This window comes from Salvia hispanica, chromosome 5 (genome assembly GCF_023119035.1).
Source record: "Salvia hispanica cultivar TCC Black 2014 chromosome 5, UniMelb_Shisp_WGS_1.0, whole genome shotgun sequence".
Classification (NCBI taxonomy): domain Eukaryota; kingdom Viridiplantae; phylum Streptophyta; class Magnoliopsida; order Lamiales; family Lamiaceae; genus Salvia; species Salvia hispanica.
The window spans coordinates 34,494,343-34,512,746 of record NC_062969.1 but is presented as its reverse complement, the minus strand read 5'-3'; the positions used below and the strand labels follow the sequence as shown (position 1 = coordinate 34,512,746).

The window sequence follows — 18,404 nt, the reverse complement described above, 5'->3', positions numbered from 1 at the left end:
ATTGTAAAAACTATTCCTCCGGCGAATCATCCCCCGAAGGCGGTGGCGGTGCCCTCAAGCTAGGTGGAGGCTGAATACCAAATTGATTTGTCAGATACACAATGCCGACAAGATGGGCTTGATATTGGGGAGGCGTCATGCGGGAAGTGTCAACCATCGTGGCGGTGAAGTACATGGACATTAGGGAGGACGGCGGCCCATGGGAACCCGCCTGGCTTGATTCACCTCGGCCCCTCCCCCTCCCCCTCTAGCCGCCTTCGCTGCCTTATTCCCTTGCGGCCGACGTCGTATACCGGAGGAAACACTTGCGGGTTTGTTGATTCCCGAGGTTGGGATCGTTCGACGTATTGATCCAAGCATCGAACAGAACCATAGTCTCTGCTTGTGTGTATGGATGACGGTCGCCGTCCTCCACCGCCTCCGGAGTGTGTTCCTCTGGAATATCCTCTCTAATTTGAGATAATCCTTGCCTTTGTGAGCTCCTCGGACCCCAGGGAGGACGATAGTATGCATCAACTGGAAAAGATGGTGTTTGGTACGCCGGCGTCGCCGAGCCTTGGGTGCTCGGCGACGAACCGGAACCGGAAGCACCTAAAACATTGTACATGCCCCCCAGTCAACAAACGCGTTCAAGTCGTAGTTGCCGCCCTCACCGCCGGAGTTTCCGTCACCGGACATTTTTGCAGAAATTAGAGAGGAAAAAGAGATGATATGATAGTGTTGTGAAAGTGTAGTGTTTGTGAGAGTGTAGTGTTTGTGTGTGGAAATTGAATTATATTTATAGATGAAAGTGGGAAAAAAGAAAAAAAATTTAAAAAAAAGTGTAAAAAAAATGGTCGAAAAAAATGATCAACTTTTTTTTTATTATTCAGATTTTTTTAAAAAAATAATAATTAAAAATAGCCTAAAATTGACACCCACTCGCCGACTGTGCGAGTGGGCGTCGATTTTATGCTATTTTTAATCGACGCACAGTCGGCGAGTGGGTGTCACGCCCCAACCACTGCTCGCTACGTGACCGACGCGCGTGACGAGACAGCCCGCATCCCACCCCTTCCCCCGAGCTAAGCGACGAGACGGAGCACCCGCAGCAGCATCTCGCTGCGGTCTCGTCCCGCAGCCCGCAGCGAGACTGGATGCTCTAAAGTCTCCTACAAATTATCCATATCGAAGTCCGAATTTAAACTGTTTCTTATTAACGAAAATACCCTTCTTCAACAAAGCTACTACCCAAACCTGAAGAAAACCCTAGCTAGCCCCAGATCCCCAATCCACATTTCACTTACGCACTCTTTAATCGAACCAATCTTCGCCATAACTGAATCGATACTTATTGAATCGAACCAATCTTCGCCATAATTGAACCGACACTATGGACATTCTCAAGCAGGAAATGCTGAAGAAACGGCAGAGTCTGGAGCAGGACGTCGGCGGAAAGAAGTTTTTCAAGCGTTCCGAAATCGAGCAGAAACGACTCCAGCGGCTGCGCGAGGAGGAGAAGCGGGAATCCGAAGCCAAAGCCCTCCTCAAGAAGCAGCTGCAGCAAGATCACCAGAGTAAGGATACGAAATCTTCCTCATCAGACCCAAATTCCAACACCGACACCTCCAAATCCAAGCCCGAATCTTCTTCGTCCAAATCCCTGGTCGAGGAGCAGAACATCGACAATCTCAATCTACCCAAGCAGGAGGTGATCCGCCGCCTCCGGTTTCTCAAACAGCCGGTGACGCTCTTCGGCGAAGACGACGAGGCGAGGCTCGACCGCCTCAAGTACGTGCTGAAGGCCGGGCTATTCGAGGTAGACGACGATATGACGGAAGGGCAGACGAATGACTTCCTGCGGGATATTGTGGAGCTGAAGAAGCGGCAGAAGTCGGGGATTGTGAGCGACAGGAAGAGGAAGTCGAGGGAGGATCGAGGCGAGGATGAGGATGGTGGGGATGGGGATAAGGATCTCAGCGGCGACGGGGCATCTTCGGGGGTTGATCACGACAAGGATATTAAGAGAATGAAGGCGAATTTTGAGGAGTTGTGCGATGAAGATAAGATTTTGGTGTTTTTCAAGAAGTTGTTGAATGAGTGGAATCAGGAGCTTGATGAGATGAATGAGACGGAAAAGAGGACCGCTAAAGGGAAGTCGATGGTGGCAACGTTTAAGCAATGTGCTCGGTATTTGAGTCCATTGTTCAAATTCTGCAGAAAGAAGGTGAGTTTTGAGTAATTTCTTTCACTCTTCTGATTTTACATTCCTCTTTATATACAATTGAATTGATGGTTTGATTAATCTAGAGCAATTGGTGTTGGATTTAGCCTCAATTGATGCATCAAAAGTTTCTAACAAAGGTATATGGTCAATATTTACTAGCTATTTTCAACCTTGTTAGATAAATTTATTGCTACAACCACCATCCCAGTTTCACAATTCGTAGAAAAAAGTGTGAGGCGGGAAAGTGGCAGTGGTAGCGCATAACAGGTGTAGGAATGTAGGTACAAGCAAATAGACTTTGTATACCTTTTAAAATATTTATATTGTTCTACCTCGAAATGTAGTGCGAACAACGTAGGCATGATAACATTTTACTATCTCTAAACTTGTTATGCATAAATGGATCTGCTTCTTGTAATTAACAACTTTGTAAGTTACGGGCATTATCATGTGCCATGGTGATGAATTTAGGCAAAGTTGATTAGGATGGGATAGATAGCACTTGCCATCTTTTCATGCATTTGAGTTTGTATTGATGCTTGGGCTAGATTGTTTCAGTTTATCTATGGGGAGGACATCAATGTCGGTTGGAGTTTTGTTTATGAGGAATTCAGTTTAGGATGGGATAACACTTGATCTATGTTTTCAGTCATGTAGGTGACTAAAGCAAAACCCAGTGTCAAATTTCCATTCATGTGCAACTAACTTGTAACGGCTTTCACTAGCAGCTATGCTATACATGGATAAAGCGTTTTTTTTCTCTTGCTTAGAGATGTTAGGTAGTCGAGGTTTGTTTGAGGGATTCTGGCAAACAATATTTTACGAAGTTCTGACCAATGTGCCGAAAGAAAAGGCTTAGTTTTTTCTGAGTCTGCTTCTGTAATGCGTACAGTAGTGCTTGTATAACAAATGACAAATTTGATTCTAAAAAAAAGTAATCACAATATTTTGATGCATTACAATTTTAGTGTAAAGAAAATATTGTTTCTTTATTTTGATGCTTTATAATTTTAGTGATATGTGATTTATCATTGATCTGTAAAGGTAAGGATAAAAATTATTGGTGAGAGAGGTTGAAAAATAGTGAGCATATACTATTTGTTTTCTGTCTATATTGCTGGCTGCCCATACAAGTGATGATTTATTTTGAAGGTGCAGACAAACTTAGGACTCAATGACTTATGTTTGCCTTTGTTCGTTTCTAGGTTCTTCCTGATGATATCCGGCAGGCATTGATGATTGTTGTCAAATGCTGTATGAAACGGGACTACCTAGCTGCGATGGATCACTACATTAAAATGGCCATCGGGAATGCTCCCTGGCCCATTGGAGTTACTATGGTTGGTATCCACGAACGTTCTGCACGTGAGAAGATCTACACAAACAGTGTGGCACACATCATGAATGATGAGACTACCCGTAAGTATTTACAATCTATCAAAAGGCTGATGACTTTTGCCCAACGACGATATCCAACAATGCCTTCCAAAGCTGTTGAGTTCAACAGCCTGGCCAACGGTAGTGATCTGCAGTCGCTGCTAGCTGAGGAGATGATGTCCGAAGGGAAACAAGCTGAAGAGAGGCTTCTACTGACAGGTGCCCCCAAGGATGACTAAGTTTAGCATGTTTGGAAATGTAAAGACAGGATCTTTGTCAAAGGAAGAGGTCTCGGATTCAATTCCCCGTGTAACCGTCTCCTTCGATTATAAGCTATGTGTACGCACGTATCTGGAAAAGTGTAATGATACAGATGTATTTTAACTCTGTGGCTGTTGTCGTCAGCGTTCATTTCCTCTGTGACATTTACGTTGCGTGTTGAGTAAGTTGATGATTTTGGCCTCAATTTTATTTACAGGCAATTTTCATGATGTAGGTATGGTAGTATTTATCGTGTATTTATTACTATAATCTTTCATAAATTCTTTTATTTTAGTCGAACGCGAAATAATATGATGTTTCATTAAATAGATCATGAAATGTGTATGCATAAAAAAGTATATTGGCAAAAATAAATCTAAAAATATGATGGTTTGCAATGATAGTGTGTGACATTCGTTGACACACAATGTAGGCAAGCTTTTCAGTGAAATTCGAAATCCCATCAGTTGTTAAGAAATACTACTAACTTTATTAGTATAATACACAGTATATTTCGAGAAAATATCATCAGTAGTTACTAGAGAGAACATATTAACAATACTTGTGAAAAGTACTACAGATTTTCCTCCTGACCAAAAAAGGTTTGTTCCGCCTTCAGCTTCGTCTTCCTGTTTTCATCCCGTACGTATCTTCCTGGCCACTTGTTACCTTGTTCCGTCGCTCTGTGATCATATCCGAATATGCCTGAGAGTAAAGAACAAAGCGAACTTCCTTTAGTATCAAGCAGAGGATGTGGTTATCAGTTAGAGCCTAGAGGAGCAGCAGAAGATTGAAGTATACTTGCAGTCATGAAAACTAGCAGCATTAACTTTGATGTGAAGAGAAATACATGAGTATGAATGAGAATATTGAGGTAGCCATACCTTTGGATAAGAGTAGAGAAATATGTACCACCACAAACAAATTAGGGTTGCTGCAATTGAAGTAACCACGACTGAGTTCAAAATTAGCCAGCTGGCTGTAATTATTCCAGTTCCGGACAGCAGAATTGTCCATGGCTGGCACCTGAAACATTAGGAATGTAAATAACAATACAACTTAGGTTGGAAAGTAAACTAAGAAGTGGCTGAAAATTGGGGCATAGACTGATATTTTCCCAAATAAGAACATTAACATATTTCACAACCAATGGTTCTTCAAGACCACACAACAAGTATTGATGTTATGGCTGTGCAAATAGCAATAGAAAGACTAAAGTGTTACATATGGAAGCTGTTAAACCGTTAATCTGCTGAAGCTTGTAGTTGCAACGGATGGAGCTGGAAACAAAAGAGAGAAATCCTTGTTGGGGTTTTGGATTATCTTGATGCCAGTTCTAGTTACATTTTTTGTAACCAAGACATGTGGTTTGTTGACTGTTGTTGAATAAAAATCATCATCCTTTGTCTGTGAACATAGATCTTACAATCGAACGACGTAAAACTCCTTTGTGTTTTTGAATCGATTTGCATTGCAGTTTGTCGATCATTCAATCAAAACATTTATATGGCAACTGCAAGGTTTGAGGCTGAAAAATTCTCTGGCAAGAACGACTTCGGTTTGTGGAGGATAAAAATGAAGGCCACGCTAATTCAACAAGGGTTGGCTGAGGCTTTGATAGTGGATCCAAAGAAGAAGGAAGAAGAAGGAGATGAGAAATCCCCATCCAAGAAAGGGGAGTTGATGGAGAAGGCACACAGACACAGTGCCTTTGTCCTTCGTCTCAGCGATAAAGTCCAGCACAAAGTGTGGCAGGAGACCTCCGCATGGGGGAAGCAAGAGAAACTCTACATTACAAAATCTCTAGGAGACAGGTTGTACAAAACGCAGAAGTTGTACTCCTATCGTTTTGAGATGACAACGGGATAAATAAGTGAACAGCAGGATGAATTGAGCTAATCTATAGACGATCTTGAAAATATAGACGCCGGCTTAGAGGATGAGAACAAGGCAAAATCATTCTTCTGAAGTGCTATAACCAACTCAAAGAAAAGACTATCACATTACATTGAGAACTGAGGAAGTTCAAAAAAGCAGTCTTGGGTATAAGGATCCATCTAGAGAAAGCTTGTCAAAATATTCATATTACATTTAAGATTATTCCATAGAGCTCCAATGGATCTACTACTTCATATAGCTTAATTAGTGGTAAATACAAATTAAGTGGTAAAGCCATTTTTTCAGTAATCATGGACAAGTAAAATTGCAATAACTTCCAACTTCAAACCAGTTGCACAATAAGCTAACAAAATGTATTAAAATCATTATTTGAAGGAAAATAAAATAAAATTTCAAGGAATGAAAAGGCAGGGTTTTTTTTAATATATTAAATAATATTACAGTATGAGAGAAAAGGGGAAATAGGTTATATACCAAGAAGGTTTGGTGTCCCAAACGGATTCATACTCGAGGGAGAGATAATTGAGATAGCTATCCATGTCCTGTACGACGCCGTTTTCGTCGAAGAAGGAGGGTTCTTGAACTGGGTCGACTCCATCGCCAAACTCGCTCCTCCTAATAATGGTTGTTTTGCTTCTGCTAATGTGGGAATTCTTGAAAAGCGAAGAGAGCTTTGAGCTGGAAATTGCAGGAATTTGTGGGGAATAAAATGAAGATAAGTTGTGAATAATGGGAGAGTGGCTCTGGAGCAGAGATATCATTTTTATTAGTGAAATGCAAGTTTGATGGAGATTGTGCTTATTTAATTTTGTATTCCAACTAAATATATATATATATATAAATGGGGAAAACGCCAATAAAATTATGAATTAGTCTACAGAGTTTCATTTTGTTATCTTGGTTGACTATAAATTCAAGTCACATTTCGATGATACTAGTACTAGTAGATGCATATTACAATACCTCATTTAACAAAATTTTGTTTGATTATCTTATTTAATTCACGTTTCTATAATTTTTTTCAAATTTGTATCATAACATCGCATTCAAATGTTGGAAGTTCTCAAGTAGATTAGCTTGAAACACAAAATATATTATTATTACTAATTCAAGACACAAGAAATATAGTGATATTCGGTCCACTAATGAAAGACACAGACAGAGCACACTATCTCAAGCTTATCACATCATAACCCTAGATCCACATCCACACTTTGGCCACGCAATAGCTTCTCACCACAAAACCCTCACACTCGCGAAGAAGAACGAACAATGTAAAAAACCCTCAAGCTCACACACAAATCAAGAAAATTAGGCTGGAAACCTTGTATAGAGAAAGAGAAATGTTGCATGAGAGAGAAAAGAGAGAGAAAGAAGGGTCACCGAGGCTAAAAGGAGTCGGCGAGCCCAAACCTCCTAGAAGGTGACACGTGTCTAGGGTTCCAAGAATTGGGCAACCAAAGTCGAAGTGGATATTGGGCCGGAACTTAAAATGTGGTTGGGCTTCCTGAAAAGGGCCGCAAACTTCATAGTAAAATTTTATAGATTGTGTTCAATAGATGATGAATATAAAACAAATACGTTCCTTAATATAATTAAATTAATTTAAGTTTGAGCATGACTACATGTATTGAAGCTATCATAAGATTCATAACCATGCAAAACTAGTTCTTATCAACTAGGTTTTCCCTTGGTTTTCATAAGCTTTAAGACTCCTTTGTTTCAGTTTAATTAATTCCATTCATCTCTTTGCTTAGTCTAGAAGCTTTACGGTCTATCTGTATTCTTTGGTTTAACATCTATTTACTAGTTTTGACATTGTTATTTTGCAATTAAAATTATACTCTCTCCGTCTCAATAAATATAAAATATTTGGTTTTCGGCATAAGATTTCATGTAGTATTATTTTGTGAGTTAATGAAAAGAAATAAAAAAATAGAAATGATATTGTTTCCATTTTAGAAAATATTTCATTTTTAATAAAAAAAAAACGTTTTTTTAACAGAATATACAGAATATATGAAATTATCTATTATTGTTTTGTCGCCAATGCTTTGAAAATAATACCCTAAAACAAATAACAATTTCCTTCTTTATTTTAATACAAGAACTTCAGAATAATGAAAACTACATACTGTATAATCAAAATATTAAACATAACCTTGACGTCGGACCAGAGTGTGGACTGAATCGCCTTTTTTTGCTGCAATATTAAACATAATCTTGCTTTTAACCTGATATTTATGTGCAATTTGACTACGATTCTTTTTTTAGTTATAATTGATCAGAACATGTAATGCGCAATCTTTTATTAATAATCAATTGCACATTTATGAGCGTGTTTTATTTGAAAGAAAAATGATATTGCTATAAATTTTTCTAACAGACGGCTTTTATTCAAGTAAAGTCGGGTTAATTTTACTAATCAGTAGTATAACTCAATTATTATGACCAAAATTTAGTAAGCGATTAATGTTAATTTTCTCATATTTCGGCCCAATTTATTAGGAGCCCAAACTTATGGGCTTAGGGTTCGTATAAATTATGGTTCGTTTCAGGGTTTTGTAAATTTCTTCATCAGAGTTTCGACGGCTCAGGGAACCCTAGTCCACACCAATGGTTCGTCTCTGTGAAATTATCACCGTGTGATTTCTGCGATATGTTCTTCTCTGGATATTGATTCGTTTGTTCAATTTTGCAGTCGCTTGTTGCAAACGAGGATTTCCAGCACATTCTGCGTGTGCAGAACACAAACGTCGATGGCAAGCAGAAGATCATGTTCGCCATGACCTCGATTAAGGGTATCGGTCGCCGTTTCTCCAACATTGTATGTAAGAAAGCTGATATCGACATGAACAAGAGGTTTCACTCTTTCTCACACTCCAATTTAATATTTCGATTTTGGTTTCTCATTCACTAGATTCGCTGTATTTGCACTCCTAATTTCATAGGTTGCTTGCTAGATTTGATTTAATATGATTAAGAAATCTGTTACTCCTTCCTTTTCCTGGAAAAGAGTTAGGAACTCTGTAAATGAAACAGATTTTAATGCAAAATTGGTAAAGAGAGTGGAAGAAATAAAATAGATAAATTAAGAGAGAGTTTCAGAAAAAGTAGTGAAATTAGTGTTACGGATTTTGGGGTCATTTGCATTTTTAGAAAACGGACTAAAAAGGAAAGAATTTCTATTTTTAGGACACTGAAATAGTATATCTTTTATTGTGTGTTCTTACATAATACTCCCTCCGTCCCACAAAAGATCCCACACTTGTCGGCCGGGATTTTAGGAGGTTTTGTTTTGTGTGTTAAATAGAGAGAGAAAATATAGTTTTTATATTCATGTGAGAGAGAACTTTTTGTGACATTTTTTGTGGGACAAACTAAAAAGGAAAGTGTGACATCATTTGTGGTACGGGAGGGAGTAAAAGATTATGTAACAAACATAATGAGTCATAGCCACCTGTCATATTAAAATAGATAATTATATGATAATGAGTCATAACAAAAGGTACCTTAGATGTTAGGTTTACTAGGTAAATTATGCACTTTGAACTGAATTTTGTGCGTTTTTGAGGTTCCTAGTCATGCCTTCGGTCACAGTTTTATTTCCTGTGTTTACTGTGTTTATTTCCTGTGTTTATTCATCCAAAATTTGTATTTCAAAACAGTCTCTTCTGTTTACAATCAACTGTCTTATACAGTAAGAATTTTTGAAATAATTGTGTTTTAATCTAAAGGATAATGATTTATGATTTATATCTACGTCATCCAGAGTTAGATTTATGTTTAATCTTGTTGAATTTTTTTTAACTATTTGGACTTGGTTGCTGGTATATATTTATGTATGTTTCTGAAATTAAATGATGTTTTACTTTTATGTATTCTTGCCATGTTTGAGTGTTTTGTAGTAAAATGCGTAAAAGTTGTTTGTAATGGCTTATACAGGGCTGGCGAGTTGACTGCTGCTGAGTTAGATAGCTTAATGGTGATCGTGGCGAATCCCCGCCAGTTCAAGATCCCAGACTGGTTTCTGAATAGGAAGAAGGATTACAAGGACGGTAAGTTCTCCCAAGTGACGTCCAACGCCTTGGACATGAAGCTCAGGGACGACCTTGAACGCTTGAAGAAGATCAGGTCAGATTCTTCAAACATCCATGTGTTTTTGTATTAACAAGTCGATCTTCACCTTATTTTTGTATCTTGTATTTGATAACTGCAGGAACCACCGTGGTCTTCGTCACTATTGGGGCCTTCGTGTGCGTGGTCAGCACACCAAGACTACTGGTCGCAGGGGAAAGACTGTTGGTGTCTCAAAGAAGCGATAAGAATCTAGTTTCTCTGTCTTATGGATATCTAGGCTTTCTATCAATTATATATGTCTTGAGTTTTTTTATTGTTGAAGATTTGAATTTCGGATTCTGCTTCAGTTTTGTTCTTGCAATTTGGTCTGGGACGCAAGTCGATAAAATTTTTGATAAACTTATAATGTTTGTGATCCTTGATCAGTAATAATTGCATTTGTGATGATTTTGTTAATTTGGATTGCGCCGTTTGATATCCTACATATTTGAAAATATCTTTTTACAAGTCCAGATTCTATCTTAATCAATTGTGCTAGCTTTTGATGTTTCAATGACTGGCCTTGCATAACTACTCCCTTTATTTAGGTTAGATATACATTGTTGGGATGACATAGGACTTGATGTACTTATATTTTAAAAAGTTTAAAAGAGAAAAGTTTGTAGAATGTGTTAAATAGAGTGATGATTTGAATAGCGTGTAAATTTATAGGATTAGATTCTAAATTTACAACTAAAAAATAAAAACCCCGAACAACACTAACTCAGATGGGTATAACTCTAGATATTCACCATTGCGTATTCTCTCGTATAGTAGACAATTGATTTAACAAATCGATAACAATTTTGATAAAATAAATGTATTATATTGAATTTTAAAATTATATTAAAAAAAACTCAGAACTGAAATTTCAAAATTTTGGTTTGGTTCGTTTCAAATATTCGATTTTTGGTTTTTTGTTTCACCCTAACAAATCGTTAACAATTTTGAAAAAGTAAATGTATTAAATTGAATCTTTAAATTATGAGTATTAAAAAACTCAAATCTTTAAAGTAAATTTCGGTTAGGTTCGGTTGAATATTCAATTTTCGATTTTTTGTTTTAGGTCCGTCCTCCAAAGTTTGTCCGAATTGGAATTTTTCCAAAAATAGACATTAAATACACTCATCATCTCCTCAATGTGGAACCCTTATTCCACTACACATCTTCATTTAATACAAAGTCAAACAATTTCTTAAAATCGCACCGGGTCAAACTGGGACAAACTTTGTGGGATGGAGGGAGTAATTAATAGTGGGTGGCTAGTGAAATACAAAGATTGAGAAATACGGAGTAATAATTATTAAGTCTAATGTATGCTTACTCCCTCCATTCCATTTAAGGCGAATCATTTCCATTTCAGCACAATATTTAATATACTGTTGTTTAGTATGTTAAGTAAAGAGTACATAAATTAGAATAAATATTACTCTATCCGTCCCAAAAAAATAAGGACATCTGGAACGACACGGGAATTAATACATAAATGATAAAGTAAGAGAGATGAGGAGAAGAGTAGTTAAAATAGTGTTAGTGGATAGTGGGACCCACATTATTATTAGTGTTTAATGATGTATCATACTGGTATAAGATTTAAATGAATTTAATGTATATGAAAGGAAACGAGATATTTTTATGGGACAGACAAAAAAGAAAAGTGTTCATATTTTTATGGGATGGAAGGAGCAATGTTTCCACTTTTAGAAATGTATTACTTTGAGTGGACATCCAAAAAAAATAAAATGTGTCATTTTGAACATTCTCGTTCGTTACTAGGATGAGAGATGATTCCCAATGTGAATCCTTCCAATGCTATACTACACAGTGCCATTCATCGAGTTAATCTAGTTTTTTTACATTAGAACTAATAATGCACACGTAGTTAGAGTAGTTTTCTAGTTCATGTTTCAACCACAAATTGATCATCTTGAAGTTGCGCGATAGTTATGGGATACTAAAGGGATGTTTAGTCATGGGATCATGTTCAGGAAGAATAATCATTTGGAGATTCAGGACTACACATATGCAGATTATGCTAGAAATCTGAACAAGAAATTCATATCGGGATATATCACCTTCATTTGTGGAAATTTGGTACCTCAAGAAGAAAAAACAAAAAGGTTGCCCTATCTAATGCAGAAGTAGCATTCAAAGGTATCAAGAGTGGGTTGACCGAAGTGTTATGAGTTATGACTGAGGAAGTTGATGGGAGAAGTGTGTTTAAATTGACATGAACTTGCCAAGTTTTTTATTTTATTTTTTTGATTAAAATCATCACAAAAGAGACAAAATCAACCACATCAAAGGTTGACAAATACTTCATCAAATTGAACAAAATAAAACGTACTCCAACATTAGCAAGTATCCACCATATTTACATACTCCATCCGTCCCACTCTAATTGATGCATTTTTCTTTTTGGGATGTCTCAATCTAAATGACACATTTCTAAATATAGAAACATCACTTTCTCTACTTTTTCTCTATCTCTTACTTTATTCTCTACACTTTACTCACAAAAAAACATTACATAAAATCTCGTGCGGACTTAAAAATGCTCCACTTAGAGTGGGACGGAAGGATGGGAATACAAAAGAACATGTTTGTCATGTGTGTGAGTTGACCTAGTAGTGAAGTCGTTGATATCCGAGGCCAAAGGGTCTTGACAGTATCATTAAATTTATATTCATTTTCCTATAAAAAAGAATCACTTCTGATTAAGCCTGGCAGCGGCCGCGACGTTTGCGGCGACGCCGCCTGGGTTCGTGGGTTGATCATCATTGTTCCTCAGCTCCGCATATATCACCCTTTGCGCATCTTCCCTTGTCACCGCCTTATCGCCCACCAATTTCTCACTAGCATCCTACAAAATCAATCACACATAAATATAAAGAACAAATCCATCACATTTTCAAATTCAAAATATTATTTACGGTCAAAACGTCAGCGAGCGTGGTCTTCTCTTCACCCCTCGTAGTCTTCATGTTGTATGCGGCCGCAGATTCAGCTTCTGCGCCGATGCCACCGGGCACAAGGTGGCCAAGCCCGGTTGCGCGATCCTCTGCCGCTTGTATCGCGGCAACGTCACTCTTGTCAATCGCCTTGTTTCCCGCGGAGAGGGCTGTCGCTTCCAGCGCCTCTCCTATCGTGACTGCGTCGTCGTCGTCGCCACCTGCTTCTCCCGTAGAGTTAGTCCGATCGATTTCCATCTCCGACGCTCGTATATATAAACTAGATCAAATATGTAGTTTTCTTTTCTATGTAAATAATCTTAATTAAATTATTGTGGATGCTTTAGTTTTATATTGTTTTCCTATAAAACCTCTCAATACACATATTCAAGCACACGTGGTCAAACGATGCATGATTTTCGATGCGTATAGTTTTTAATACAATTCGTCGTCCATTTACTACTTACTAGTACTAAAGTTTATCATAATAAGTGCACTTTTATTATTAAGGATTAGTCTAAGACTAAATTAGCACATACCCCCTCTAACCCACGATAAAAGTCACATTTTGCCATTTTAGTCCGTCTCACAATAAGAGTTACATTTCACTTTTTTACCATAAATAGTAAGTCGGTCCCACGTACTACTACCTCACTTCACTTCACATTCTACTAACTCACTTCACTCACATTTTATTATAAAAGCAATATTAAAAAAATGCTCCATATTCCACTAACTTTTTCAACCCACTATTCCTTACTTTTCTTAAAACCCGTGCCCACAACAAGAGTGACTCCTATTATGGTACGGAGGGAGTAAAATATTTCAAATCTGCATAAATAATTGTGGAGTAGATAATTACACAGACTTACTTTTTTTTAACAATTATATAGATTTACTTGTCCACTAACAACTTTCAGTTAAAATGCGCAGTTGGTTTCAGAGGGGCAGAGTTGCAACAGTGATAGCCACCAACTAGGCGATGGTGTCCGACAGTTGTTAAAGTTGCAAGACCTGGCGGGACCACCCTTGATGGCCAGGCAGATTCGTTGAAGACATCGCTTCACTTGATATGCTCTGACGACCTTTGGGGTTGTTTTGGCTACCTGGAACATCGAGCGGATAATGTGCCTCCTTATCTATTATGGATTTATCGTCAATGGTGAATACCAACTACTATAGAATCAACGAAATTGAACTTTCACAACAACAACACGTAAAGGGCGAGAAACCTGCCTATTGGGGTTGGATGATTTGAAGCAGTACACCGTAAAGGAGTTGAAGTAACTTACATACATTAAGACTTTTAACTTTTAGAAATTTTATTTTTTAATATTATTGTTTATACTTTCCTCTCCATCTATACCTAACATACAAAACAAAACTTAGTGGTGCAAATTTGGTTCTCGAATTTCGGGTATACCCGATCCCGACCCAGTATCCGACAGGTTTTGGGTACGCGAAACCCGAAATTATGGGTTCGGGTACATATTTGGGTAGTTAATGTTAGGATTTTTCGGGTTTAGGGTACCCGAAATCTGTATTAGGGTACCCAACTACACGATAAAACCCGATTAATTATGTATTTGTGATAAATATTTTTATTTAGTATAGGGCCTACGGTGCGTAGGGTAAATTTAATCACATTTAGATTTATGAATTATTTTAGTATAATGCTAACCGATTTAGGGTTGCTTTGACATTTTATTATTCTATTATCTACACTTTAATAGTCCTTTATATTTGTGTATTGTTTTATTTAAACATTATGCTGCATTATTTATGTTCTTACTTTTTATCTTTTCAATATATAATTATGCTTTCTCCATTTCATTTACATGTTCATTTAAAAATTTAAAAAAATATTTTAATCTCTTCTGAGTTTCAATTTATGCCAAATTTTTTCTTATTTTAAAGTTAAATAATGTCTATTTTTCTGACGTCTATTATATATTTATATGGTCATAGAATCATAATCTAGAGAAAGCTAAAACATTAGAATTGAAGTTCAAACTTTTAATAATAGTCAATAAATAGTGGTATTGCGTTATTTTTAATAATTTCTATTCTCATCCCAATATAATTTGTAAAAATAGATTAAATTTGAAATATAATAATTTCGAGTTTATGGGTACCTGATTAATTGGGTTTGGGTACTCACATCAGATATTAGGGTATCCAAATTCACATATAGGTCGGATATTGGATATGATATTTTTGAGATTTCGGATTTGGGTACCCGTGGGCTACCTGAATTTGCAAGCCTTACCCTCCCAAAATCCTATCTCATCCCAATTCTGGTATTTAACTTTTATAAAGTAGATGATGATCAAAAGAATAAAAAATTAAACTTAAATTTGTAGAAATAGTATGAATTTAGGTTCAATGAATATATTGAGAGGAAGGAGTGAAAAAAATGGTATGTCATCAATTTTGCAGCATCGAATTTAAATCAAGGGCAGAATCGTCCATCCACGATTGTATAGGGACTTTGATGTCAGTAATAATTGGCAGTCAAATTAAAAGTACATTTGAGATCCGGCGATTTCTCCTTTCGCAGATGATTTCAAAGCAAAAGCTCGCCTGTGTCTGTGTGTATTGATTCCCATTTCTCCCCTCACTATTCACTTTCCTATATTCCACTCTCTTCGCAAACGTAATCAGTGCTGTATTCTGTAGAGCGAGAAAGAAGAAATCTAACTCTTAGATTGACCTCGCTACACTCCAACCATCAGGTATTCCTCGATTTGGATCCTTTTGCTGCTTATTTTTTTGCTTTCGTGTTTCTATGTGTTGAGCTTCTATCCTTAATTCTCGTTTTGGATTTTATTTTCGAATCTATGTCGTCATTTTCGCTTTGCGTTTGCTCTTGTTTGTTGCGTGTAGATCTGAAGCAGAAACTCAAGTGTGAGAAGGCGATTGATGTGGATTTGATGCGTGGGTATGGTTTACTGAAAATTGGTTTTGATTTGCTCAGATTTGGGTGGTTTTGGAGGCGATCTGAAGTTTACGGTCGTTTAGTATTGTTTTAATTTTTTTCCCGGAGATGTGATTGTTGTTATGTGACAATTTGGAGTTTGTTTTACATGTGATTATGAGCAGTTAGGAGAGAAGGGGAAAAAATTGAATTGACTCATTGAGTGGATTTGAGATGGAGACTCTAGTTGTTGCTACTCATCATAGAAATCACCATCAATATTATGGTAGGAATCGTCGCCATAATTCGTCAAAGTTCGATTCATTTGGTTCGGCGGCTTCTGATAATTTTAGGGGAATTAGTTGCTCGACATTTCGGGCTGGGGAAGGGTTACTTCCGACCCCTTTCAGATCTTACTCCCACTCCGATTCCTTATCTACTCCCTTGTCACCCAGAACCCCCTCTCCAACTTCTAGTGAAAACAAAAAGGACCGGAAACCAAATGCCAAAACCCGTATGGTTGCTATCCCAATTAAGATCAAATTCGAAGATGTGGGGAAAGTACATTTCTCTGAACGTTGGGCTGGGCCTGCTTATTGTATAAGCCCTCCACCGAGTTCATTGCCTTTACCGAAGTTCTCAGTGCACCCCAAAAGAACTGTTTCCCTCGACTTGCCTACCTTTGCATCAGAAGTCAATATGCGTCCAATTGCCAAATCTGCACCTGCTTCTCCCACCAGGGGCCGTAGTCCATCACCCATTGATCTTTATGAATATGATCCAAGTTCACCTAGTTATCCTAGAGATGCATTTGACCCCCCTTCTTTTGGCCATCTGTTGGACAGGACTGACTCTGCGACAAAGAACCTTTGTCGCATCCTCAACCTTGATATTACTGATGAATGACGAAACTGCTGAGTTTGCTCAGTGCTCCTGTAAGTAGGGAAGAAGTTTATCTGCTGTTTTAGGTGGTTAGTTGTAGACTCAGTATAAAGAATAAGGTCTATCTGTAGGCTAACTTGCCTTGTTTGCTTTGTGTTTAGAAGTGGTGCTGTTTGTGAAGTTCTGGAAATTTGATGGCTGGATTGGTTGACTTTTGGGGAAGGTATCTGGATATTGGTAATTCTGTTTGGATGGGCTTGGTTGGTTGGTGTTTCTGTTTCTGTTTCTATTTGGTGGGTCAGAAATGGATATTTTGCCTGTACAGTTGTTAGTAGAAGGAAAAGGTAAGGGTAAGGGCGAGCGTATGCTGCCATGGTATTGGATAGCTCTAACATGGTCGTTGATATTGCCCTTGGTCAGTTGAAAATATCTTGACTTAGGGTGTTTGTTGCGGTTGGATTAGCTATAAAGCTCTCTCAAACTTTATGTGGGCTGGCTCATTCTTGCTCTACCTATTACCTCAATACATTCGAGTCCTTTCTTTCTGCAGCTTGTATATATTTCAGGATCCTACTTGGTTAAGCTCTCTAGGATATACCTCTATCTCCTCTCACCCGATACTGCCTGTTATTAGCCTTGCCATTAGTCCTAATCTCGTTAGCTCTCTCTTTTTGCCTGCCAAACTCTTAAATTATGTCTCTTGTAGTTCTATAATTAATCATCACTTGTCCTTCCATCTATTGTTATTTCTTAGCAATAGTTGCTAACTTCTTTGTTGCATTGCAAAGATGTGGATTTCCCTTTGCTATATTTTCTGGTTTTTGAATAGAAAAATGGGAAGGGAAATCAAACTAGATTATCATTCCGCTCTTAGTTCTTAGACTTGGTCCATGTGGAGCTGGGTCTAGTGAGTTTGCTCGTGTCTCTTTGATCTGTGAACATTAATGCTTGGGGTTTGATGGACACTGTTATCTTTTGTGAGCTTTTCCTGCGGCTCTCAATATCTAGAAACTATATTTCTTTGTTTGGCAGGTTTCATAAAAAAAGGCCGTTTACAGGTAATCATGGACAGAGTTTTGTGCTATTTTTATCGTACTTTTTAATGGGCATATAGATTATACATGCATTCTTTTCATTGCAATGGTTTCAGGTGTTTCTGATGTGAGAAAATGATTTCAGTTGATATGTCAATACCTGGCCTCAGTAGACGTGCCCCTCGTTCAGGTGTACTGAATTTTAGTTAGTTTACCATAGCTTGTTTATAATACTTGAGGTTATCTACATTGTCATTCTCTCTTGTTAATGTAGTGAACAATTTGTCTGGTCGATATATCCTAGAATCTCTTATATTTTCTGTTCTATGATTAGTTTTTTGTTATAGGAGTACATCTACTTCTTTTGTGGTGTTCTTACTTTCACATGAAATTTCTATGCATTTGTTATGTGAAATAGTGGATACATTCTGCTGCTTTTGCATGGTATAAGCACCTAGATAGGTAAAATTTGTATCACATGGAGAGTTGATATGGTGTGCTCAGTGTTGGATACTAAAAAATTGAAACATATTTTTTATTTTATTTTATTTTCCTTTCTGTTTTTTGCGGCAAATAATTGCAGCTGCATGATATTCTTGATTGCTGCTGTGATGTATGTTATCCATTATCTAACTACATGCGCATCGTGTGATGGCTGTTTAGTACTCACTCCGTTTTATAAGATGACATATTTGGATAATGACACAAGATTTTAGGAGATGTTTCATGTGTTAAGTGGTGAAAGAAAATAATAGTAT

The 18,404-nt window shown here is 37.4% G+C and overlaps 5 protein-coding genes across 8 annotated transcripts; 3 read left to right on the top strand and 2 right to left on the bottom strand.

Annotated features, from left to right (window-relative positions):
- The first annotated feature begins 1,196 nt into the window (after window positions 1-1,196).
- On the top strand, window positions 1,197-4,049 carry LOC125190600 (pre-mRNA-splicing factor 18). The gene is made up of 2 exons (XM_048087931.1): window positions 1,197-2,206; window positions 3,412-4,049. Exons 1-2 carry the CDS (start codon window positions 1,373-1,375, stop codon window positions 3,820-3,822), a joined length of 1,245 nt encoding a protein of 414 aa, XP_047943888.1. The 5' UTR covers window positions 1,197-1,372; the 3' UTR covers window positions 3,823-4,049.
- A 241-nt stretch (window positions 4,050-4,290) lies between these two features.
- Window positions 4,291-6,532, bottom strand: LOC125187577. Its single transcript, XM_048084196.1, has 3 exons — window positions 6,218-6,532; window positions 4,729-4,870; window positions 4,291-4,549 (listed from the first exon to the last, which is right to left on the bottom strand). The coding sequence occupies exons 1-3, from the start codon at window positions 6,502-6,504 to the stop codon at window positions 4,460-4,462; spliced, it is 519 nt and encodes a 172-aa protein (XP_047940153.1). The 5' UTR covers window positions 6,505-6,532; the 3' UTR covers window positions 4,291-4,459.
- Window positions 6,533-8,228: 1,696 nt separating this feature from the next.
- Window positions 8,229-10,279, top strand: LOC125186683 (40S ribosomal protein S18-like). The gene is made up of 4 exons (XM_048083097.1): window positions 8,229-8,362; window positions 8,445-8,605; window positions 9,689-9,877; window positions 9,963-10,279. The coding sequence occupies exons 1-4, from the start codon at window positions 8,360-8,362 to the stop codon at window positions 10,066-10,068; spliced, it is 459 nt and encodes a 152-aa protein (XP_047939054.1). The 5' UTR covers window positions 8,229-8,359; the 3' UTR covers window positions 10,069-10,279.
- Window positions 10,280-12,211: 1,932 nt separating this feature from the next.
- Window positions 12,212-13,110, bottom strand: LOC125186747 (late embryogenesis abundant protein D-34). Its single transcript, XM_048083193.1, has 2 exons — window positions 12,796-13,110; window positions 12,212-12,725 (listed from the first exon to the last, which is right to left on the bottom strand). Exons 1-2 carry the CDS (start codon window positions 13,069-13,071, stop codon window positions 12,570-12,572), a joined length of 432 nt encoding a protein of 143 aa, XP_047939150.1. The 5' UTR covers window positions 13,072-13,110; the 3' UTR covers window positions 12,212-12,569.
- Window positions 13,111-15,328: 2,218 nt separating this feature from the next.
- LOC125190207 lies at window positions 15,329-17,998 on the top strand. 4 transcript variants are annotated; one of them, XR_007170867.1, is made up of 4 exons: window positions 15,334-15,548; window positions 15,700-16,665; window positions 16,774-17,670; window positions 17,763-17,998. XR_007170867.1 is itself a non-coding variant. In XM_048087430.1 (2 exons), exon 2 carries the CDS (start codon window positions 15,965-15,967, stop codon window positions 16,634-16,636), a length of 672 nt encoding a protein of 223 aa, XP_047943387.1. In that variant the 5' UTR covers window positions 15,329-15,548; window positions 15,700-15,964; the 3' UTR covers window positions 16,637-17,998. The 4 variants fall into 4 exon arrangements, 1 of the variants encoding a protein (XP_047943387.1); XR_007170868.1 differs by having other exon boundaries at window positions 15,341-15,404; window positions 15,493-15,548; window positions 15,700-17,670; XR_007170866.1 differs by having other exon boundaries at window positions 15,700-17,670.
- The last annotated feature ends 406 nt before the right edge of the window (window positions 17,999-18,404 follow it).

Excerpts from the sequence above, each read along its gene's own strand:
- LOC125186683 (XM_048083097.1), top strand. Across the intron at positions 8,606-9,688 it reads GATATCGACATGAACAAGAG|GGCTGGCGAGTTGACTGCTG; the intron begins GTTTCACTCTTT and ends TGGCTTATACAG. Across the intron at positions 9,878-9,962 it reads GAACGCTTGAAGAAGATCAG|GAACCACCGTGGTCTTCGTC; the intron begins GTCAGATTCTTC and ends TGATAACTGCAG.
- LOC125190207 (XM_048087430.1), top strand. The coding sequence starts at position 15,965 with ATGGAGACTCTAGTTGTTGCTACTCATCATAGAAATCACCATCAATAT.
- LOC125190600 (XM_048087931.1), top strand. The coding sequence starts at position 1,373 with ATGGACATTCTCAAGCAGGAAATGCTGAAGAAACGGCAGAGTCTGGAG. Across the intron at positions 2,207-3,411 it reads TCAAATTCTGCAGAAAGAAG|GTTCTTCCTGATGATATCCG; the intron begins GTGAGTTTTGAG and ends GTTCGTTTCTAG.
- LOC125186747 (XM_048083193.1), bottom strand. The coding sequence starts at position 13,071 with ATGGAAATCGATCGGACTAACTCTACGGGAGAAGCAGGTGGCGACGAC. Across the intron at positions 12,726-12,795 it reads CGCTCGCTGACGTTTTGACC|GATGCTAGTGAGAAATTGGT; the intron begins GTAAATAATATT and ends TTGATTTTGTAG.
- LOC125187577 (XM_048084196.1), bottom strand. The coding sequence starts at position 6,504 with ATGATATCTCTGCTCCAGAGCCACTCTCCCATTATTCACAACTTATCT. Across the intron at positions 4,871-6,217 it reads TGGGACACCAAACCTTCTTG|GTGCCAGCCATGGACAATTC; the intron begins GTATATAACCTA and ends CTAATGTTTCAG. Across the intron at positions 4,550-4,728 it reads TTCTCTACTCTTATCCAAAG|GCATATTCGGATATGATCAC; the intron begins GTATGGCTACCT and ends CTTTACTCTCAG.